The sequence below is a fragment of the Canis lupus genome, chromosome 12 (assembly GCF_011100685.1).
Source record: "Canis lupus familiaris isolate Mischka breed German Shepherd chromosome 12, alternate assembly UU_Cfam_GSD_1.0, whole genome shotgun sequence".
Taxonomy (NCBI): Eukaryota; Metazoa; Chordata; class Mammalia; order Carnivora; family Canidae; genus Canis; species Canis lupus.
Genome location: NC_049233.1, coordinates 67,136,702 through 67,161,010, shown reverse-complemented (window position 1 = coordinate 67,161,010; position 24,309 = coordinate 67,136,702). Strand labels below are relative to the sequence as shown.

The window sequence follows — 24,309 nt, the reverse complement described above, 5'->3', positions numbered from 1 at the left end:
ACCGTCTGCACCAGGTTTAAAATAAGTATGCTTACTCATGGGGCCAGCAGAGAAAAACTCGGTTAAGGTACTTTTTTTTTTTTTTTTTAAGATTTTATTTATTTATGAGAGGCACAGAGAGGAAGAAGCAGGCTCCCTGCGGGGAGCCTAACGTGGGACTCGATCCCAGGTCTCCAGGATCAGGCCCTGGACCGAAGGCGGTGCTAAACCGCTGAGCCACCCGGGCGAACCATGATTAGGGTACTTCTTAAGCAGACATCACATAATACCTTGTAGTGAAAGAAGTAAAAAGGAAAAAAACTCCGAATTCAAAAGGCACACTTTTTAATTTAAAATGAGATTAAGGGATCCCTGGGTGGCACAGCGGTTTGGCGCCTGCCTTTGGCCCAGGGCGCGATCCTGGAGACCCGGGATCGAATCCCACATCGGGCTCCCGGTGCATGGAGCCTGCATGGAGCCTGCTTCTCCCTCTGCCTGTGCCTCTGCCTCCCTCCCTCTCTCTCTCTCTCTCTCTCTGTGACTATCATAAATAAATAAAAATAAATAAATAAAATGAGATTAAGTTCTGGATATTTGCTTTAATTAACTCCCCCCTCTTTTTTTTTTTTTTAATGCTCGAGGCAATTTCTTCTATTGGTTTTACATCGTAGTTGGGACTGGTTCCATCCTAAAGCCTCCCCGCTGCCCACTCGCCAGGGGAAGAAATACCTCGCTGAGGTCTTTCAAGCTGACTGGAGAGAACAGGGAACATAGCCTTAGATGTGCCCCCCTTCACCCATTGCCTGCTGTGTGACCTTGGCCAAGTCACCCAGCTTGTCACTGCCTTAGCTCTTTCCTCTTTAAAATGGGAAACCCTTCCAGCTACGAGCGGAGAGATTCTGCAGGCGATGAAGAGCACGGATGCTGACAACAAGCCGCGGGCTGCAACCTGGCTCCGCATGGCATGAGCTTCATGACCTTGACCGAGTCTGTGCTTTGCTCGGCCTCCTCTGTGAAACGGGCCTAATAATAGTGCCACCTCCTAGGGTCGCTTCCAGGATCACACCAGTGAATGGCAAGTATGTGGCAATTAATTAGTTCATGCTCAACACATGGTGCTGTCATTAAATAGGCTGTAATTCCGTAATGATACAGAGAGATTTTGGTTTTTTTTTTTGGTAGCAACTAGAAGGAGGGTTCCTCGGGGGGAGGTACCTGTGTTGGGAGGATGGCTTGGTGAGCCAGCGTGGGGTAGGTGAGCCCATGGGACACGGGGTGGGAGGAACAGTCTACGTGCTTTGGAGGAGGAGGGTATACGTCTCCCTTGAGGGGACAGGTCTCTTCTAGCTCCAAGTCCTATTCGACTTCTGCACAGACTCCTCTGTTAGCCAATTTTCTTTTCCACCAGAGACACGAGCTAGCACCAGGTTTTGACCCCAGGTATTTTTAATTCTCTGGCAGAATGATTTCTTTGACCACCTCATTTGTTACAGGAGCCAGATCATTTAGCAACAGCATCAAAAGAAAGTAGCTTAAAAAAAAAAAACACACTAAGGGATCCCTGGGTGGCTCAGTGATTTTGCGCCTGCCTTTGGCCCAGGGCGTGATCCTGGAGACCCGGGATCGAGTCCCACATCGGGCTCCCTGCATGGAGCCTGCTTCTCCCTCTGCCTGTGTCTCTGCCTCTCTCTCTCTCTCATAAATAAATAAAATCTTTAAAAAGGATAAATAAAAAAACCACTAGACTATTACATGTCACAGCCAACGCATGTACACAAATGTACGGTGGTTTTCTTCATGCGTCTGTTTCTTCCACCGTGCGCCAGGCTCTGTGCAGAGTCCCGGGGGAAAGGCAGTGAACTCTATACAGCAGCAAGTCCCTGTTTTTAGGAACCTCACACTCTCCTGAGGGAGACAAACCCTTATGACACTAACACAGGTGGTGATGAGTGTGGCAAAAAGAAGTAAAGCTGGGTAAAGGGATAGAAGGGAATTGGTGGGGGGGGGTGGGGGGGTGTTAAGTAAAATAGGCAGGGCGAGGGGCTAAGGAGAGCAGAAACCTGGAGGGAGGGAATGAGCTTCTGCAGGTGTTCCAGGGAGAAGGACAAGCAAGTGGGAGGCTCTGGGGCCAGGTGGGAAGCAGCGAAGAAAAGCAGGGTGTCGGGAGCAGCGTGTGCAGAGGGGAGGGTGGTCTGAGCGGAGGCGGGAGAGGCGGGCACCCCCCAACGTGCTGGGCCCCAAAGGCCTGGGAGGAACTCCGGGTTCTGCTCTCACTGCAACCAGAAGACACTTGAGCTGCTGTGTGGGGAACAGACTGGAGGACAGAGAGGAGGCAAAGGCACGGAGCTCAGGACAGCCTTGGAGCAATCGAGGCAAGAGAGGAGGGGCCCAGCCAGGATGGGAGCTGGGCAGGGGTTCAGGTGCTCATCTCGGGGTGTTGGCCTCAGGGGGACGGTTGGGGTGTGCCAGGTGCACGACGTGGCACAGGCACAGGGCCCGAGGGAGTGAGGGGCACAGGGCCAGAGGGAGTGAGAGGCACAGGGCCAGAGGGGGTGAGAGGCACAGGGCCAGAGGGAGTGAGAGACACAGGACATGCCTGGAATCTGGGAGCGGCAGGCGTGACGGTGGCCCCAACAGCACGCAGGTGTAGCGAGGGTGCTGGCAGGTGGAGCACGCGGGGTGTGGGCCGGGGCGGGGACGACTTCCAAGCCCCAGGTCTTGGGCTTCGGAGGGAAAGCAGAGAGTGAGCCAAGTGGGGGAGATGCTGCCAGCCCGAGGCTGCCACGAGGTGGGACCCCTGAGCCCGGGTCCTCGCTGAGACGCCACCCGCCAGGCCGCTTCCCACTCTTCGGAGCAGATCCCGGGCTGACGCTAACGCTAGGTCAGGGGCCGCCCTCACTGCACGCTCTGTGCAACTATCCCGGAGTCGGTGAGAAGAAATGAGCTCACCCTCTGGATCCACTCTCGGCGGTTCACGAACAGCTGAAATGTGCAACTTTGCCACAACGCCAGGACCTACTAATGAATGGGGGGGCGGGGTTCTGAGGTTCCCCCCAGTCCCTCCTCCCTCTTGCCTGGGTGCAGCCTTATCCAGGAGGAAAGAGCCCTGACCCCCTGACGCCCCCGCTCTGGGTCCCATCTGCTCTCTCTTCTCCACTTGGGCCTGATGTTTTTCCCGTGTCCCCACCTAGTTTGCAGCAGCCCGGTGGCCCCTGGGCCGATTGGACCCCGCACCCCAAAAGAGGTTTCCTTTCCTTCGAGCGCCCCCCGTGCAGCCGGCCTGCCGCCTTTGCCCCATGGCCCCCTCCCGCCGTGGGACAGGGCCCAGCTGAGTTGTGGCTGGGAAAGGCCAACTTGCACAGCCAGGGGCTGCAGTTACCGCGGCTTTCCCCTGCGCACCGAGTCCTGACTCTCATCCTTTTGTGCGTGTGTGTCGCGGAGCCGCAGCTCGGGTTGTGTTACCAGCACTTCCCGCTCCGCGTGGGCCCCGCCGAGGAGGGTCTCTATCAGGAGGGGCACGTGCTCTGCACCACACAGTTCAGCCACGGCTTCTTGCCCCGAGTCCGTTTCAGAAGCCTGTCTACACTCACGGCAGATTGTGGACGGAACCGCTTGGCACATTCCTGAGAAATGGTTGTTTCCGTGTGTCTGGGCCCACATTAGGCACGTGGAAAGTTTTCCCCATTCTTTTCTCAGTTATTATCTATTTTCTATCTCTAGGAGGAAACAAAAAATAAATAAATAAAACGCCAGTTGATTGCAGATGAAATGGTTCATTTGTGAGCATTTTTGGACGTTAATGTTTCGAATCAGACCCACTGTTGACTCCTGCCCCCCCGCCCCCGCTGGTGCATGACGGTCATCACTAGACATTGTGACGCCTGGAGCCTCCCTGAGCGCCTCCTCTCCTCTCTAGCAGGCACCAAGGAGCTCAGCAGAAATTCGGGGGGCTCGTGCGGTGGGCAATGAGCAGCATCCTGGGCTGGCCCCAGGCACTCTCAAGGAAGGCCAACCGGGGAGCCACTAGGTCCGTGTCACCATGCGGCTCCTCTCCTCCCCCGGCCAAGCTGGCCCGGGCTGGCCCGGCTGCAAGTGCCTCTGGGAGCCACCGGCCTGGCCCCTGCCTGGGCGGACTTCCTGGCTGGAGCTTCTTGGCCTGGGCGCCCCCGGCCCCGGGCTGCATGCCTGGCACGTGGCCGTTGGGGCAGCCCTGGCTCCGGGGGACCCGGGGAGCCTGCCCGCTGGCCGGCAGATTCAGGGACCCCCGGCCCTGTGCCCTAAGGACAGGCAGGAAGCCTCTCCCCGCGGCTGCCTCGGGTCCAGCCGGGAAGGTCAGCAGGTGACCGGCTGCGTGAACCAGGACACGGGCGCTGTGTCTCCTCCACGGCCTGGGCTCTGGGTGGGCGGGGGGCTCCCCCCAGCTGTGACGGCGACCTGGCAGGCACCGGTGGGCTTGCACACAGCTCTCCAAAGCCGGTGAGTCCGAGCAGCCCCAGGGGGGAGGAGAGGTGCTAGGCCAGCTGGCCCCGAAAGGGGGGGCTGGATTACCCCCGTGGGCTGTGGGGGCCCCTCTCAGCCAGTCCCTCGCCGCCAGCAGAGGGGAAACCTCTCTCCCTCTGGCCTTGAACCTTCCAGGAAGAATGGGGCCTCTCTGTCACCCTCCTATCCAGGCTGCGTGCTCTCGCTCTTTTTTTTTAAGATTTTATTTATTTATTCATGAGAGAGGCAGAGACACAGGCAGAGGGAGAAGCAGGCTCCCTGTGGGGAACCCGATGTGGGACTCGATCCCAGGACCCGAGGATCACCCCCTGAGCTGAAGACAGATGCTGAGCCACTGAGCCCCCCAGGGGCCCCTTGCAGGCTCTACATTTATCTGCTCCCCAGGATACTTGCAGCTGGTTCTTAGCAGCCACCCCACCACCACGCTGCGCTCTGCCCCCCACACACACCCCATGAGACCCAGATTTCAAAACACTCAGGGTCTCTGGAAGCAGAGAAAGGGATGACGGGGACTGTCTCCCCAAACTCTCACACCTGTCCCTGGAGTAGGACGGCCATCCGGCCTGCACCTGTCCCCTGGAGCAGGACAGCCATCAGGCTCCACCTAGGTCCCCCCCCCAGGTCCACGCCCAGGGCTGCGGTGACCGCCCACTTCACGAATTGGGTGCCTCGCCCCGAGTTCCTGTCGCAGGGATCCCGCTGCCTCTTTGTACAACTGGGGTGTCTCTCAGCACCTCAAGCTAGAGTCTGAAATGTGTTCCTTCTCTTTCACTCTCAGGTATGATCCTCTTCTTACTCTACAACCAGTTATGAAGCCAAACATTCCTTGACATTCCTTCCTTGACATTCCCTCTCCCTCGCCCCCCACCTGAAACTTATCACCCAGTCTTGCTGACCCTGCTCCCCAGGATCTCTAAAACCCGTTCCCTCCTGTCCATCTGTACTCTCACTCTGGTCCCAGTGGTAACTCCTAACTGGTCTACACCATCTTTTCCTACTTGGTTCTCTGCTGCAGCCAATACCGATCTTTTATTTTTATTTTTAAAAATATTTTATTTATATTCATGAGACACAGAGGAAGAGTTAGAGACACAGGCAGAGGGAGAAGCAGGCTCCCTGCGGGGAGTCCGATGTGGGGCTCGATCCTGGGACCCCGGATCATGACCTGAGTCAGTGTCCCGAATACCGATCTTTTAAATGCAAACCTGATTGTTTCCTGTGGCCGGTTCACGGAGGTTAAGGACGTGGCATTTGGTGGCCCATCTGGCTGTCCCCAGGCTCACGGCACACTCGCCCTACCACGCGGGCACCTTTCCGTCCTGACAGTCTGGTGCCCTCTCCTGCCACCGCTGTCCCCGCTGCCCAGGAGGGCCGTCACCCGCTTTGCCTGCTCCTGCTTCGGAGTCAGCTCAGTGGCCGCTTCCGAGGGAGGCCTGACCAGCTCAAGTCCTTTCCTCGGCACCGGCACAACCATAGCTTTGCCTCTATTTGTCTAAGTCTCTGCATTTGGTGTCGCTCTTCCTCCCTAGACTTGGTAAGTTCCGTGATGGTTTTTAAGTTTATGTTTCCCCTCGCCATCCTGTTCCCAGCTCCAGTGCAGGGCTTGGCCCTGGGTGGGGACGCCAGCAATATCCTGGGGAGCACGGGAGTGCCACATGGGTGTCCACGAAGCAGGCGGCGCGGCCCAGCAGGGGGATGTGCACAGACGGGGGTGCGAGGACCGCAGCTGCTCCACCAAGAGGAGGAGCGGACGAGCACCTGCTGGGGCTGGGCCCCCCGCAAGCTGCTGCGCTTCCAGGGTGGCAGTGCCCTTCCTGCTACCAAAATGGCTTCACTCTGCCAAGCATTTCAGGTGATTTACTCAAGTTTCTTTCCAGTATTTTAATACAACTTTTAGGGAAGAAAAGCCGAGCAGGACAACTGGAGCGCTCGCCTCCATGCCCAGCAGCAAAGGCTGCTCCCCTAAGCTGCGGGCGCTTGGCTGGCCTGTGGGGCCTCACCCTGCACCTCTGTCCGGTGGCTCTGAATACCCCCCCCCACACTCGCTCCTATCCTCTCTTCCTCTGCTCTTCCAGCACCAGGAATGCGGAGGGCTGGCCAGAGCCGGGTCTCAGGGGACCTCGAAGCCACAGGGGTCCCTCAGGCACTTTGGATCCCCTGTGTGAAACTAGCAGCATGGATCGTGCACAGGATGGCCTAGTGGTTAGAAATCCAGCAGGAGGTTCTGTGCAGGCAGGGTTTTGCCGTGGGGCCCAGCTGGCCCTCTGTGTGGGCTGAGGTTGCACCCACGGCTCCCCCAGGGTGCCTTTCCGACACCAGGCGGGCTCAGGGTGCTTCTGCTCCAACACAACAAGACCACCTCTTTAAAAGACCCCAGGCAAAGACTAAGTATGTTTGCCCTTAGAAAAGATTTCAGCATGCAGCACAGGAGCGCGGGCCTTCGGGGGAGGGGAGTGAGTGAGCTGTGAGCGAGCTACAGCGGAGGCCCCAGGCCCCGGGAGAGTCATTAGCTGAGCTCTGACAGCAGATGGCATTTGTTCTTAAAGAATACATCAACTCCTGATTCTGTCTTAAAAACCGAAAACCAGCACTTCCCTAGCTCTGATCTCTTCAGGAGTTGGGGGGTAGGAGTAGAAGAGGTGGGGAAGTTGAGAGGCCCTCATGGGGGCAGCAGCTATTGTTGGAGCCTGGTTGGTGGCTCTCCCGGCTCAGGGCTCTGGGGGGGACACAGCGTGAGCCCTGAGGGGAATGCCAGTCAGCCAGAGCCCCCCTTGCCCAGCCCCAGCGCCTGGCACTGTGTTGCTGAAGTTGCGATGGCATCAGTGCAAACCTTCACAGCCTGCGGTTCCTACTCCTCTTTGAGAATTGTTGTCATGAAAGAGATGGTAGCCCTGGTGCAAAGAAGTGTGTGCGTGTGATGTCATTATAGGTTCGGAGCATGGTGCCACTTAGGAAGGATCTGGGAGCCAAGAGTTGAACGAATGTTCTTTACTCCACATTCCTGCTCTAGTGAGGGCAGGAATCCCTCAGACCAAAACTCTACCCAAAGGCCTGAGAATTAGATTTTATAATCAAATATCAAATTTCCAATTTGACCAAGTTACTTGAGCTGCCAGAGCCTTGGTTTCTATATCTATGCAGTGCGAATATATGACATCCACCTCTTGGTGCTTGTCTTGGGAAATAGACTTTGAGGCAGAGATCTGTGTGCAGGGAAGAATGGCCTTGGGGAGCCAACCCATGTAGGAGAAGATTAAGGAAGCAGGACTGGGCAGCAGGAGAAGGGACAGCCAGTCACAAGGCCTCTGCCACTTTCACAGGGAGCTCCAACATCAGCCTTCCAGAGCTGTGCCACCTCAAGCCAAGAGGAGCCAGGACTTTGTACCTCACCCATTATCCCTCATCAACTAGCCACAGGACACTGGCCATCCCTGGGGAGAGGCTGTGACCTTGGGTAAGGAAAGTGACTCAAACACCCTCCCACCCCCACCAGCTTGGGTGGATCTGGGCAGCGAGCTGCAGCAACTACTATGGGGTGTGGGGTGTGGGAGGAAATGAAATGATGTAACATCTACATGATAAGGCAAGAATGAAAAATAAATAAACAAAATTTAGCTAGTTCATCTTTTCCCAGCTTTGCCCTTGGAAAAAGTGGCATTGTGTTATTGATGTTCTCAATTGTCATCCTTAAACTCAACACCCCACAGGGGAGAAAAAGAGTTTTCGTGTTTCAAATTCATGAAGCCGGATCAGGCTGAAGGGTCCCGCCCAGGCAAGTTGGAGGCATGTTTCGAGGTAAAGAGATGGGAAGGCCTTGATTTTAAAGAGAAAGGAAGAGAAATTCCCTACAACTGAGGAAAGATCACTGGACATGGATTCTGATTTGTGAGGGTTGGTCTTCTCCTATGTCTATTCAGCCCCCGGCAGGTGGGGTGAACATTTGAGAGGAGGAAGGTTGTACATTTTCAGTTGTTGCTTTGGAAATCTCAGAGAAAACCTCCTGGGCTGATGCCTGGCAGAGAAGCAGGAGAATGGCCTCTGTCCAAAGACTGCACAAAGTCCTCCAAAAGAAGCCAGTAGAAATTGAAAAGTAAATGCCCTTTCCAGAACATTCTAAGCTCCATAAGACTCACTCTCCTGGGACTTCTGCATGACTCTAGGAGGGAAAGCTCCCTCCATCAATGAAATAGGTTTTTTTTTTTCTCAATAGCCAGGTGGGTGGAGGCCCAGAGTGGTTATCTGATTTCCACTCTTACGTGGAAGAAACCAGAGGCAGTACAGTGAGGAGACCAATTGGAGAAAAGCCTTTTTTAAAAAAAAAAATTATTTATTCATTCATGAGAGACACACAGAGAGAGGCAGAGACACAGGCAGAGGGAGAAGCAGGCTCCACATGGGGAGCTCGATGTAGGACTCAATCCCAGGACTTGATCCCAGGACTCCAGGATCACACCCTGGGCAGAAGGCAGGTGCTAAACCACTGAGCCACCCAGGGAATCCTGAAGAAAAGCCTTTTAAAGACCGTCCTTTCATCTCCCCAGGGTGGTCTCCTGGCACTCATTGCCTCTTAAATGCAGATTCCTGTGGCTGTAGCCTAGACTATTGGTAGAGGTGTCTCCAGGGCAAATTCATGGCAGCACAAAAGCCCAGCCAGGAGGAATAAGAGATGAAAATGGATGTGGACCAGGGACCCCTGGGTGGCTCAGTCAGTTGAGCATGTGCCTTCGGCTCAGGTCATGATCCCAGGGTCCTGGGATTGAGCTCCAGGTCAGGCTCTCTGCTCATTGGAGAGTCTGCTTCTCCCTTTCCCTCTGCAGCTTCCCCTGCTTGTGCTCTCTCTTACACACACACACACACACACACACACACACACACACTGTCAAATAAATAAAAAATGGATATGGGTCAAATAGCTAACCTCTAAGAGTCAGCCCTTTCCTCCTCCCTCTCCACACCCCAGGGAGGGGGCATTGAATGCTAGGGGACTACATCCTCCCAATCCTGCCTTATCCTAAAGATTTAAAGACAAAAGCTTGCCAAAGGAGTTGCGTGATGGAAGGCCAACAGCCCAGAAGGATCAGTAGTGATCCCAGGCTGCTGGGGACTCTCCACTCTAGGGCTCCACCCCTTCCTTCCTTCTTAAACTCACTGGTACAGACGCAGTCTGGTGTCTTTGGCCCTATGTATTGGGAATACATATTACAAAATAGAGGAGAGGAGAGGAAGAGAAGTTCATAAGCCAAAGTAGCTGGAGAAATACATAGCTAAAGAAGTAGATAAATAAACTGCACAACATATGCCATTGGGCAGAAGTATTTGAATGGATGGACCCAGAATTTAAAACAAGCACTATAAATACACCTAAAGAAATAAAGGAAGATATTGGCAAGAATAAAAAAATCACCAAAAAGAACCAAGAGAAATATTAGGTATGAAAATGATAAGCAATAAAATAAAGAACAGGAGATGTGGGATAACTGGTAAGATTGATAGAGATAAAAAGCAATCAGTGAGCTAGAAGGTCAGCTTGAGAAATTCTCCCAGAATGCAACAGAAAAGGGTAAGATGAGAAAGGAAATAGGTATTTTTTTTTAAAAATTAAGATAAAGGAAATGGAAGATACAGAAATGTCTACAGCCACATAATTAGAGTCCTAGAAATGGAGAAAATAAAAACCAGAAAAGGCAATATTTGAAGAAATAGTAACAATAAATTTTCTAATACTAAATTATTTTATCTAGCCAAGCTATTATTCAAACAAAAAGACACACAAAAAATGTTCTTGGGCTATAAAACTTCAGAGGTTTCACCACAAAAAGACCCGTATTGATAATACTTTTGGAGGAAGTATTTAAATAATAGAAGATTTCCCCCATTCTCACTGGTATGAGGTGGTATCTCATGGTGGTTTTGATCTGTATTTCCCTGATGGCCAGTGATGCAGAGCATTTTCTCATGTGCTTGTTGGCCATGTCTATGTCTTCCTCTGTGACATTTCTGTTCATGTCTTTTGCCCATTTCATGATTAGATTGTTTCTTTGCTGTTGAGTTTAAGAAGTTCTTTATAGATCTTGGATCCTTTATCTGATACGTCATTTGCAAATCTCTTCTCCCATTCTGTAGGTTGTCTTGTAGTTTTGTTGACTGTATCCTTTGCTGTGCAGAAGCTTCTTATCTTGATGAAGTCCCAATAGTTTATTTTTGCTTTTGTTTCTCTTGCCTTCGTGGATGTATCTTGCAAGAAGTTACTGTGGTCAAGTTAAAAAGGGTTGCCTGTGTTCTCCTCTAGGATTCTGATGGAATCTTGTCTCACATTTAGATCTTTCATCCATTTTGAGTTTATCTTTGTGTATGGTGCAAGGGAGTGGTCTAGTTTCATTCTTCTGCATGTGGATGTCCAATTTTCCCAGCACCATTTATTGAAGAGACTGTCTTTTTTCCAGTGGACAGTCTTTCCTGCTATGTTGAATATTAGTTGACCATAGAGTTGAGGGTCCACTTCTGGATTCTCTATCCTGTTCCATGGATCTATGTGTCTGTTTTTTTGCCAGTACCACACTGTCTTGATGACCACAGCTTTGTAGTACAACCTGAAATCTGGCATTGTGATGCCCCCAGCTATGGTTTTCTTTTTTAATATTCCCCTGGCTATTTGGGGTCTTTTCTGATTCCACACAAATCTTAAGATGGAATATTCCTCCAACTCTCTGAAGAAAGTCCATGGTATTTTGATAGGGATTGCATTAAATGTGTAAATTGCCCTGGGTAGCACTGACATGTTCACAATATTAATTCTGCCAATCCATGAACATGGAATATTTTTCCATCTCTTTGTGTCTTCCTCAATTTCTTACCGAAGTGTTCTGTAGTTTTTAGGGTATAGATCCTTTACCTCTTTGGTTAGGTTTATTCCTAGGTATCTTATGCTTTTGGGTGCAATTGTAAATGGGATTGACTCCTTAATTTCTTTCTTCAGTCTCATTGTTAGTGTATAGAAATGCCACTGACTTCTGGGCATTGATTTTGTATCCTGCCACACTGTCGAATTGCTGTATGAGTTCTAGCAATCTTGGGAGTCTTTTGGGTTTTCTATGTACAATATCATGTCATCTGCGAAGAGGGAGAGTTTGAAAATTAACAAGGCAGGAAACAACAAATGTTGGAGAGGATGTGGAGCAAGGGGAACCCTCCTGCACTGTGGGTGGGAATGTGACCTGGGGCAGCCACTCTGGAAACTGTGTGGAGGTTCCCAAAGAGTTAAAAATAGACCTGCCCTACGACCCAGCAATTGCACTGCTGGGGATTTATCCCAAAGATGCAGATGCAGTGAAACACCAGGACACCTGCACCCCGATGTTTCTAGCAGCAATGTCCACAATAGCCAAACTGTGGAAGGAGCCTCGGTGTCCATCAAAAGTTAAATGGATAAAGAAGCTGTGGTCTATGTATACAATGGAATATTCCTCAGCCATTAGAAACGACAAATACCCACCATTTGCTTCGACGTGGATGGAACTGGAGAGTATTATGCTGAGTGAAATAAGTCAATCAGAGAAGGACAAACATTATATGGTCTCATTCATTTGGGGAATATAAAAAATAGTGAAAGGGAATAAAGGGGAAAGGAGAAAAAATGAGTGGGAAATATCAGAAAGGGAAACAGAATATGAGAGACTCCTAACTCTGGGAAACAAACAAGGGGTGGTGGAAAGGGAGGTGGGCGGGGGGGGGGGGTGAATGGGTGACGGGCACTGAGGGGGGCACTTGATGGGATGAGCACTGGGTGTTATGCTATATGTTGGCAAATTGAACTCCAATAAAAAAAATAATAATAGAAGAAATAAGTCCTGACCATGAAGCGAGAGTTGTGAGAAGTAAGAGTTTTCATGCATCTTGGTAAAGTTTTCTATTATCTTAAAAGCTAGGATGGAAGGAAATATATTTACATAATGTGGTATAATAAGAAAGATATTTGGTCTTTGTTCCCTGATTGCTGGCACAGAGCTCCTACAACTCTTGCAATAAGGTGGTCAGAGCATCTTTTGTGTTAATGAGACAAGTCCTGGTAGGCCCCTAGATAGTTTCAGGATAGGGGCTCGTGGCCAGAAAAACCAAGCCTTGCTTAGAAGTGTGGCACTTTCAACCTTACTTTCCAACTCCTGAGAGAGAAGAGGGGCTGGATATAGAGTTGCTCACCAATGACCAATGATTTCATCAATCATGCTTATGTAGTGAAACCTCTGTAAAAACCCCTAAACGATAGGGTTTGGGGAACTTCCAAGTTGGTGAATACATCCACATGCTGGGAGGGTGGTGCACCCCAACTCCATATGGACAGAGACTCCTGTGCTCGGGGCACCTTTATTTGTAACTTTTATAAGAAGCCATAATAATAGGGAGAGTGTTTTCCTCAGTTCTGAGTTATTCTAGTAAAGTATTGAACCTGAGTGGGGGTTATAAAACCCCCGAGTCTATAGCCAAATTGGACAGAAGCTTGGGTGACCCAGGAACCCGATACTTGTGACTGGCATCGGAGGTGAGAGCAGTCTTGGAAGGCAAGGCTCTTGAACCTGTGCAATCTTACTCACTCTGGGTGGTTAGTTTCAGAATTGAACTGTAAGACATGAAGTTGGGGTTAGTTGATGAATTATTTTTGGGAGAAAGCACTATGGATTTGGTGTCAGAAGGGAGAAAACCGCCTCACATAACTCAGAAATAAAATTCTGTCCACATTACGTAGCAAAGGAAGTGGGAGATAGAGTAATGCATTTAGGAGAATAGAGGTAAATAGGAGTCTGGGGCTTAAGGTCGACCGCCAGAAGGACAAAACCAGAATGTATCATCTCAATCTTACAGAAGAAAACTTGCTAAAGCCAGTGGAATTTAGAACAGAGAAAAGAAAGAGAAAGCAGGTGGAACAAATGGAGGACACCTAGTGGAGGCAACATGGATGGATCTTCAGGGTACGATGCTAAGTGAAGTGAGTCAGATGGAAAAAAATAAACACAGATGATCTCACTTATATGTGGGATCTTAAAACAAAGCAAAAACCGAACTCACAGATACAGATACAGAGAACAGACTGGTGGTTGCCAGTGGAGGGGAGGTGGTGAAATGGGTGAAAGTGGTCAAAAAGTACCAACTTTGGTTGTAAGATAAATAAGTCCTGGGCATGTAATGTACACCATGATGACTATAAAAAATTACTAAAAAATAAGTAAGATAGTGGAACTAGATTCTAGTGTAGCAGCAAAAAGGGTAAATTCACCAAAGGTAGAGGCTCTCAGAGCTTATTCAAAAACAAGCAAAATATGATACAATGAGTTGTCTATAAAGACACACTTAGGGATCCCTGGGTGGTGCAGCAGTTTAGCGCCTGCCTTTGGCCCAGGGCGCGATCCTGGAGACCCGGAATCGAATCCCACGTCGGGCTCCCGGTGCATGGAGCCTGCTTCTCCCTCTGCCTATGTCTCTGCCTCTCTCTTTCTCTCTCTGTGTGTGTGTGACTAACATAAATAAATAAAAATTAAAAAAAAAAGAAAATAGAAAAAAAAGACACACTTATTTTTTTTAAGATTTATTTATTTATTTATTCATGATAGATATATAGAGAGAAAGGCAGAGACACAGGAGGAGGGAGAAGCAGGCTCCATGCAGGGACCCCAATGCGGGACTTGATCCTGGGACTCCAGGATTGCACCCTGGGCCAAAGGCAGGCGCTAAACCACTGAGCCACCGAGGGATCCCCAAAAGACACACTTATGACAGAAATACAGAAAATTGGCAATAAAGGCAGATAAAATATATTCCAGGCAATTATGAACAAAAAGAAAAACTGAGACAACAATATTAATATCTTACAAAATAAGAATTTAAGGCAAAAAATATCACAAGAGATGGAGGATTGACATTATATGTGCATAAAAGGAATAAAGGAAGAAAAGATATACCCATTATAAACATGTGTATACTATTAAGAAAGCTTCAGAAATATTCCAACCATCTGAAAGAATGGCAGAGAGGAATAGATAATCCTACTTAAAAAGAAAAAAAAAAAAAAAGCAGAGCTCTCAGTGACCTAACAATAAAATAAAACAAAGATTTCTTTTCAATCATAATGGAACATTTACAAAACCAGATTATGTTCTGAGCAACAAATTAATTATGAATACATTCAGAAACTAATAAGAAAACCAGAACTGAACAATTCCTTTTGTTAGGAGATAAGATAACATGCTACTGAACAACCTTTGAGTTCCAGAGAAAATCATGAAGGAATTGCAGGAAGAACAGAACTACCCTGAACACCGCCCATCAGAACTGCGGGCCCCCACCAAAGGTTTCAGGAAAATGTCCAGCTTTCCATACGTTTATCAGGAGACAGGAATGTGAATAACAAGTGAAGTGAGCAATCAATAAGAGAATTTGGGAAAGGACAACAGAGCAAACAAGAACAAAGGAAATATTTGTAAGGGCAGAAATCAATAGAGTACTGAAAGACGCAGCACGGTGGACAGGATAGCAAAAAGTATTTTCAAGAATTAACAAGACAGATTTCTGGCAAGATTGATTAAGAAAAAATGAGTTGGTGTATATTTAAGTATACAAAATAAGGAGAGGGAAAGAACTACAACAGAAAGATGAGAGGAGTAGAGAAGGATGAGCACACACCTAGCTGCCACTAGATCTCAAAGCCAGGACAAAAGAAATGAATGTATAGAAAAATTATGAAATGTTCAAATTGGTACAGGAAAGAAAGAGTTTGGCCTAGAGCAATGAGCATGAAAGAAACTAAAAAAGAGGTCAAAGACCCACTTCTTCCCAAATCCCAGGCTCAGACAAACACACAGGTGAATTTCACCAAATTTTCAAGGAATAGACATTTCTATCTTGTGCAGTTGAACCGGTTGTATCAGCAAACAGGGAGAATGAAAGTTGCCCAGTTCATTTCATGAATTTAGTATCACCTTGATTCCAAAGACGGAAGATAAAGAAAATCATAGTCTCGTTTCATTTATAAATGTAGATATATCAGCAGGGAGTAAAATACTGACTGAATACATGGGTTTATTTAGAAAAATAACACGTCAAAATCAAGCGAGGATTATCCCAGAAATGAAAGGACGGTTCAACATCAGAAACTTAATCGGTGTAATCCACCACATTCCACACATATAAAGGAGAATTATATGATTATCTCAATCTTTACAGAGAAGGCTTTTGGAAAGGATTAATACCTATTTATGATTTAAAAAAAACTCTTATCAAGTTAGGAATAGAAAGAAATTTCTTAAGTTGATCAAGCTTATGTGCCAGCATCTTACAGCAGATACATACTTACCCATAACAGGAGAAGTTTAGATGCAGCTCCTTCAAGATAGGGATCAGAACAAAATGCCCCTTACATACTAATGAACACTACTCGTGCTGCTACAGATACCCTTTAATACTAACTTACAGATGACTACAGGTCCTGGATAATAGTCAAAAGGAAGAAAAAAAATAAGTGTTAAGATCGAAAGGGAAGAGTTGAAACTTTCACTCTTTTCAGTAGTCTTTCATTTTCATGGTCTTTCTAGAAAAATCAACAGGAATTATAAATTATTAGCAGTAATACTAACATCAGTTTGCTGCATAAGCTTGACCTGTAAATATTAATAGAATCTTTTATAATACATAATCATAATTAAGATACTATTTATAATAAGAAGAGAAAATGATAAGTTATCCAGAAATTCACTTGACCAATACTATATGATAACTCTGTGGAGAAAACTTTTAAATTGTTATAAACACCATAGAATATGTCAATGGAAGAAGAGAGAGTCCATAACCTTCAATGGTGTGATATGATATTATAAAGAAGTCAAAGTAAGTTATAAATCAAGTGTGATTTCAATCGATATCCCGGTTGGATTTTTTTTTTTGGGGGGGGAACTTGATTAATGTACTCTAACATTTATATGAAAGAATAAAGATTCATGACTAATCCACCTTAAAAAAGAAGAGTAGGGACACCTGGGTGGCTCAGTAGTTGAGTGTCTGTCTTCAGCTTGGGCGGGATCCTTGAGTCCCAGGACGGAGTCCTGCATTGGGCTCCCTGCATGGAGCCTGCTTCTCCCTCTGCCTTTGTCTCTGCCTTTCTTTCTGTGTCTCTCATGAATAAATAAATAAAAATCTTTTTTTAAAAAAAAAAAAAGAAGAGTCAAGACAGGAAAGGGTCTAATCCTAGTAGATCCTGACACACTACCAAGGCATTATTACTCATTTGAAGTGTGGTTTTGGAGTAAGAACAGACAAATGGATCCACAAATCCAAATGTGTGCGGAAACTAATAGTATAGAGATGACACCACACATCAGTAGGGAAGGGAGAGATTATTTAGTACAAATGGGAAATCTGATTCAGTATATAGAAAAATATAACTGGATCCTACATCACATCATCAGTGAACTGAAGAGGAATGAAAACCCAAAATATAAAAGATAAAATTACAAAATTAATCCAAGAAAATACAGGAGTTACTTTGGTGACCCAGGAACAGGGAAAGACTGGCTTTTTTTCTTTTTTTTTCTTTTTTAAGATTTTATTTATTTATTCATGAGGGACACAGAAGCAGAGATACTGGCAGAGGGAGAAGCAGGGTCCCTGGGGGGACCCCCGATGGGGGACTCGATCCCGGGACCCCAGGATCACACCCTGAGCCGAAGGCAGATGCTCAACCACCGAGCCACCCAGGCGTCCCAGAGAAAGAATTTTTTTTTCCAGAGAAAGAATTTGTTTTTTTAAATATTTTTTTCTTTATTTATTTATGATAGTCACAGAGAGAGAGAGAGAGAGGCAGAGACACAGGCAGAAGGAGAAGCAGGCTCCATGCACCGGGAGCCCCACGTGGGATTCGATCCCGGGTCTCCAGGATCACGCCCTGGGCCAAAGGCAGGTGCCAAACCGCTGCGCCACCCAGGGATCCCAGAGAAAGAATTTTTAAACAAAACTTTGAGAGCACAAATCACATGGCAAAACAAACAACAAACAAAAGAATTGGATTAACTCAAAATTAAACATTACTGTCCAGTGAAAAACAAAGTTAATGAAGAGATGATAGGATGACAAAACATTTCGAAGTCTTAACTAGACCTCGGATTAATATTTAAGCACACAAGAGCCTCCTGCAAATAAAAAATAAAACGGCAGAGGCCCCAGTAGAAGAAATGAGCAAGGGACAGGGTTGGCCAGTTGCAGCCACCCCAGCCGCTAATTGTATGACACTATGTAGTGCAGATGAAGAGATGCTTCAAATAATGAGCCACCAGACAATGGAAACCAAAACAACAATGAAATGTTAATTTGTACTAATTAGCCTGGTAAAAATAGGAAGTTACATAACCCCAGGTATTTGTAAGGCTGTAGAAACCCTTTAGCGCCACTCAAGGAAAGGAATGATTCATTCGATCCTTCTGGAAAGAGCAGAAAGGTTTCTGGCCCTACTTAGAAAAATGTGGTATCTGCACCCCCCAATGACCCCTGTCAATTCTCTCCCGGGTGTTTGGCCAGAGAACTCTCCCCGGCTCTGTAAGGAGATTGCTCTTGACAGTATCCTTTGTGGGGACAGAGAGTTGGAAAGGAACCCAGGGTCCCGATGATGAGGGCGGTGCTAAATGTGATGGGTGCTGTCCGGCTACTTTGCGGCACAGGTACCCGTCTGGTTACTGAGATAGTAGCTTAGAGGGACACTGAAGACATACTGCTCAGTGAAGAAGTCACAAAGACGAGCTTCAGAAGGCAGTATCACCCATATCAATCAAACAACATGAATTTTATAGGAACACAGATATGCAAAAATACATACATGAAAAATTCTGCCTTGTTTGCCCATGGGAAAGTGATTAAAGAAGAATGGGTGTGGGGGATGAAGATAAGAGAATAAACTCGTCAAAATGAATGAATAAGCAAATAGAAAGGATGTGGAACTCATATAAACAGCTGGGTGGAGGTCATTTCAATAAGCACTTTGCTGCAGAAGTTTCTGCTTAACGAAGTTAATTTTGATTAATTTACTTTGCGCAAACATTAAAAAAAAAACCAAAACACTGTCATTTCCAAAGTGTTCCCACAATGCCTCAGGATATCTCATATAATGAAGTTCAAAGGATAATTCTAAAAGCAAAGTTCTGTTAATCTGTTTAATTAAAAAAATGAACCTAAAAATATATATAGCATCTAAGAGGGAAAGGAAAGAAAATCACGAAGTCAGACAACGATAGGACAGGGTGGTGAATCGTTTCAAATAATTATTGTCATCTGTATCCAGATGACAATAATTTTTTTTTTTTTTGTATCCAGTATATATTCCATACTGAAATGTAAACTCATCTTCTCTTGTTTTGTCCTCCGAAGAAGGTGCTCAGCCTCCCTGCGGCAGACACCAGTGCGATGGGCTTCTGTTCTCCATCTCCTCAGCTTGGCCTTCTCCAAAGTTTTGGCCTCCCTCCCTCCCCCGGAGGCCGCACGACCTCTACCTCCCCAGGCCTGCACTGACTGCTGATTTCTGGAAGCTTCTCTATCTCTCTGGATCCATTAATAAAACACAAATTGCTTTGGGTTGTTTATTTTTTAAAGATTTTATTTATCCATGAGAGACACACACACACACACAGAGAGGCAGAGGCCTAAGCAGAGGGAGAAGCAGGACTGATGCAGGACTTGATCCCAGGACCCCAGGGTCACAACCTGAGCCGAAGGGAGCTGCCCAACCACAGAGCCACCCAGGTGCCCCCCAGATTGCTTTTTGAAGGGAATTCTTGGCTGAAGCAGCTCGGCCAGTCGTCTTGGACGTGCGGATTGGTTGGAAGGCGGCCTGCAGCTGGACGGCTGGGGCCGGGAAATGAGGATTAGGGTGGAAGGAGGAAACAAACAGGGAAACACGCTGTGGCTTCCTGACACCTCTTCTGCGGTGCGGCCACCGCCGGGCCTCGATGGCAGCCCACCGGGCCGGCTGTGGGTGAAGCTGACCGGGACGGCTCCGCAGGGCCCCGGGGCTGAGTGTCCGTGGGCTCCCCACACCATCTCTCCCTGGGCTGGTAGCCGTCTGCAGCCCCAGGAGGTGCGGTGGGCCCTGGGGGGCTCCGGGGCCTGCCCCTCGCCCCGGCGGGAGACTCCAGGGGGAAAGGGACAGTGGCCCCACTCCCCTCGCGCCCTCATCTGCCAGCCCCTAGTTCCTTGCTTCTGCAGAGTCCTCCTTCCCAGACTGTTCTCGTACCTTCCTGACCTTGCGAGAGTGAACCCAGCTGCCCCTCTGTGGCCTCCTGCTGTGGGCAGGGCAGTCCAGACGCTCCCAAGGCCTTCGCAAGGCCACTGTATGGAAAAGGCAGCTGGCTGTTGACCTCTGCACAATATGAAAATAACCAGTTTTATTTTTTTAATATTTTATTTATTTATTCATGAGAGAGAGAGAGAGAGAGAGGCAGAGACACACGCAGGGAGCCCGAAGTGGGACTCGATCCCGGGTCTCCAGGATCAGGAGATCCTGGGCTGAAGGCAGGTGCTGAACCAGAGCCACCCGGGGCTGCTGCCCAATAATCAGTTTTATATCAGGAATAGCCTGGAATGCCCCACAAAGAAACATGGAGGGAACGTGTGTGTGTGTGTGTGTGTGTGTCGGGGGGCGGGGGGGGGGGGGGGATCCATCAGTTTAGAGGATGAGGTCACTTTGCAGACCTGGGCTGGGGCTGCCACCTGGCGGCCTGCGCCCCAGGGCCCTGGCCCCTCCGTGGTGGCCGTGGCGGCGGGGAGGCTGCGGGAGGAGCTCAGTGGAGACTCGAGAACAAGGCCCACACTGAAACCCAGGGCCTCTCCTTTAGGGGCAGTTGCGTCGCCGAGGGCCCCCCGGAGGAGGTTTGTGGCCCGCAAGGCGGTGGCGAGGTCCTCCGACCTTCTGAGGCCCGACGTCTGGGAACACGCGAGCCACACTGGGGCACACGCTTCAGACGTGGCCGGCGTGCCCCCGAGCGTGGGCAGTGCTCGGAAAATTCCACCCTCTAGGGTCCTTTTCCCATTGCTGTCATTCGTGACTGGTTTTTCCGAGGTTGAGCAAATGTGTCGCTTTATTTTCATTTTGAGGTGGAACAGGCCGGGGCTGTTGGGGTGCCTCTGCGCGCCTCTGCTCGTCCATTTCTGGGGTTCACCAGGCGGCCTGCTGGGCCCTGTTCTTCCCGGTGGGAGACAAAGTCCTCACGGGGGCTGCGAACCGTGCCCAGGAGTCGGGGCGGGGGGGAGGGCGTGGGGACACTCCCAGGCAGTGGTCCCAAGCCCTGACGGTCTCTGGCCCCAGGGGTTCTTCACATGATGTGCGTGTGCGTGTGCGTGTGCGTGTGCATGAGTGTGTGTGGGGAGGGGGGCAGATCTGGGCTCCCCCTGCCTGCAGCCGCCAAGGGTGCCAAGGGCGCCAGCGCACCCCACCTTCTGTTTGAAAGGACGAGATCCCAAACGTGGGGAGGATGAATGTGCAGCCCCCCAGCCCCCCCTCACCTGGGGCGCGCACCTCTTCTCCATGAGCCCGACCGACCGTTGCAGGGCCGGACGGCACCCTGTGGAAGCCTCATAGAGAGTCCATTAATTTTCTTAGAGCATCTGCAGTATAGTTTTCTGCAGTTACCCGTAGTCCTTACAATGTACTTGCGACGCCTTGTCCTGAGGTGTTCCTGGGCGCCCAGAACCTGCAGGGCCGGGGCTGGAGGTGCCCCTTTTCCCCACCTCCCAGAGGGCCCCACAGCTGGCAGCGGCCAAGCAAAAGCACCACCAGGAACTCTTGAAGCTCGAGGCTCCTTCACTCCTCTGACCTCATAGAATGTTCGCGAATGTGTAGGAAGTGGGCGCCTGGTTGGTCAGAGGTGGCTTTTCCAATAGGAAACTGGGCCCGGAAGGTGACGTTTAAGTCAGTTTGCCAGTTATTTGTTTAAAAATTGACGCGTGGAGCGAGAATACAAGATAAGGAATGTAGAAGGAAGTATTCGGCAGTAGAAAAAAGCTGGATTGAGTTTTGCAAAGTGTGTGTGTGTGTGTGTGTGTGTGTGTGTGTGAATGTTGGTTCGGGCTCCAACGAGGATTCGGAGTGATCAACAGGTGGCAGTGTGTCCCCGCCTTAGGCAGCCCTCTGAGCCCTGAGGGAGGGCAGCCTTCCCGAGCCTGGGGCTGGTGATGCACTTCTCATTAAAACCCTAGACGGATTAAAATATAAGCTTATAATGAAAAAAAAAAAACAAAACAAAACCCAACACTTCTCCAGAAACCTTGCCGCTCCGAGAGGAGGAGCTGGTGCCAGGCATGGCCCCCGGGGCCTGCGCAGCTCCCAGCCGGGACCCTGATGGAGGGGTCACAGGGGTCACGGGCCACAGGACCCACCTCTAGAACCATCTGCCCTCAGCTCTGAGGGGGAGGCCCAGAGGAGGGGAAAGTGCGGCCCGCCCGGGGGGCTCCACCAGGTTGCTGCTTCACATTTAATTTATGAAATGCTTGAAAAGGATTTTCTTTTCCCTTCACTTTGAACTGAAAGCCTTGGCGGGGCTTGCCCAGGTAGGGGTGGGGTGTGGCAAGGTGCTCCCAGGGGCACGGGACGCCCCGCCAGGGCAGAGCCTGCAGGGCCGTGGGCCGGGGGACCGCACACCGGGACGGAGGCCCTGGTGCAGGCCTCTGCGCCTGCTGCCGCGCTGCTCTCTTATCACCCACCCATGGGGTAGCCGTCGAGGGTCAGAAAGGGAAGCCTGACCCCAGAACTTGCAAGGGAGCCAGACGTGAGCTGCGAGGCCAGGGAGTCAGGCTGCACCTCTGCCTTGCTCGGGCCCCGCTGCCCCGAGCAGGGGGCACCTCCGGGCCGTGGAGTCCAGGCGTCCATCCCGGGCAGCCCGTGCCTTTGGAGAGAGTGGTGTCGTCGGCGGGGAGCAGTCTGGTGCCCAGCCAGGCCGCCCTAACCAGGCCTCGCCGGTCAGAGTCACACTCGCCATTCCGGAATGACGACGGTCTCAGGTTCCTGTGGCTTCACCAAATAGCAGGAGTCGAGGCTGGGAGCGAAAGTGGAGGGGGCGTCAGCCTTCTCCGAAGAGTCCCTCGGGGCTGTGTGGGAGCCCGTTCTATGGAATCTTACTCTAGGCTATGGTTGGACATAAACAACACTGAACCCCCCCCACCCCCTTATTGCAAACTTGAGAGATGCTTGTGAAGGTCTGTGGACTGAGGAGCAGCATTGTTCGAGGGGCATGGATGGGTACTGATCTTGCACTGGGGTGAAATCCCTCGTCTTGACATTTGGTTCGTTTTTGTGACTTCTTCAACTTACAGAATGTGGTTTCAATCTTCATTCATTCAATCCTTTTGAAAGCATATACTGATGCCTCTTATGCACTTTGTGCATAAGACTTTGTGCTCAGCGTAGGAATGACAATAATAACAATACAATAATAATAATTAATAATAATAATAATAATAAGCAACAGCAGCAGCAGCTAACATTTATTGAATGCTTATCATATACCAAGTCCTGTGCCAGGAATCTTTAAGTCTTAGGAAACTGGATCTGCTCTGCATTCATAGTGGGTGGCTGTGGTCTCCCTTGCCTTAAACCACACTATTACCATCCTCATTTACATATGGAGAAATTGAGGCACAGAGAAGTTACATAACCTGTCCAAGGCAATACATTTGGAACATATGGATCTAGAGTTTGAGCCCAACAGTCTGAGTCCTTGGGCTCAGCCACCGAGCCCTGGTCATGCTGATGACATATGATACATGAATAGTTGTCGCTCAAGTAGGTCTACAAAGCAGCCGTCAAAGAAGATGAATACAAGAATCAGGGAGCCATCCTCCTGGACGGAGGCAGGATTTGAACCCAGATCTGTCTAACTCCAGAGGCCTGCTTCCATCCAGTTGTGCCGTACTACCTACTGGGAAGTAGATTAGGATTCAAGTTTGGATATGGTGGCAAAGATTGAAAGAAGAGTGGAAAAAAACTAGAAGTTAATTTCTCTTATTTCCCAGTCAGAGCGCTGTAGTCCAGGGCAGGCCTGGTGGCTGTGGGGTGGACACCCATGCTCCTGTCATCACAGTGCACAGCATCACTCAGCTTCCCCCTCATGGTGTGAGCTGCTCTAACTCAGTGACCATGTCTGCATTCCAGTTTTTGGAGAAGAGGAGGTCTCCCTCCCTTTGAGGGCACCTTCTAGAAATCATTCACATTATTTCTTCTTATGTGACAACGCTCAGCACTTAGGCACATGGCTGTGCCTAGGGAGGCTGGGCTACAGTGGGAACTGCCTACAATTGCATTGTTTCGTAAGATGGAGAGAATGAATAATGACATGCATCTAGCATTCTCTTCCATGGGGAATATGTACCAGAGGTGAGACACATAAAGGACAGACAGGCGAGGGTGGCCATGCCCTGGTGCAGTCAGAAGTATGGGATCTAGGGTCAAGTGTGTTGGATGCTCTGCTCACAAAGCTGTGGGACTTTAACCATAAGTTTACTTTATCTGTAAAAGTGTGATAATACTACCTTCTGTGGGTGTTGTAAGTATTAAATGAGATAATTCGATCTGAAGGTTGCTATTTTTTTAATCTTAGCCTGGGTTGCCTGGAAAGCAGAATGTGAAGCAAAGCCTAAGTGTTGATGCTTTAGCATGAAGTGCAACTTTGGGGCAGCCAGGGTGAGATGGGGACAGCCAGGAAGCAGGTGTGGGGCAGTGTGCTCCCGGGCTGGCCAAGGCTTCAGACGAGACCCACCTGTTAGTTGGCCCCATGAGATGTCTGTTGGAGAAGAGGAGGGAACAATGGAGAG

The 24,309-nt window shown here is 49.3% G+C and overlaps 1 protein-coding gene across 1 annotated transcript; it reads left to right on the top strand.

Moving 5' to 3' along the window:
* Window positions 1-4,018: 4,018 nt before the first annotated feature.
* On the top strand, window positions 4,019-19,044 carry LOC111098188 (synapsin-1-like). Its single transcript, XM_038555058.1, has 4 exons — window positions 4,019-4,455; window positions 6,069-6,331; window positions 7,800-7,933; window positions 18,877-19,044. Exons 1-3 carry the CDS (start codon window positions 4,019-4,021, stop codon window positions 7,925-7,927), a joined length of 828 nt encoding a protein of 275 aa, XP_038410986.1. The 3' UTR covers window positions 7,928-7,933; window positions 18,877-19,044.
* The last annotated feature ends 5,265 nt before the right edge of the window (window positions 19,045-24,309 follow it).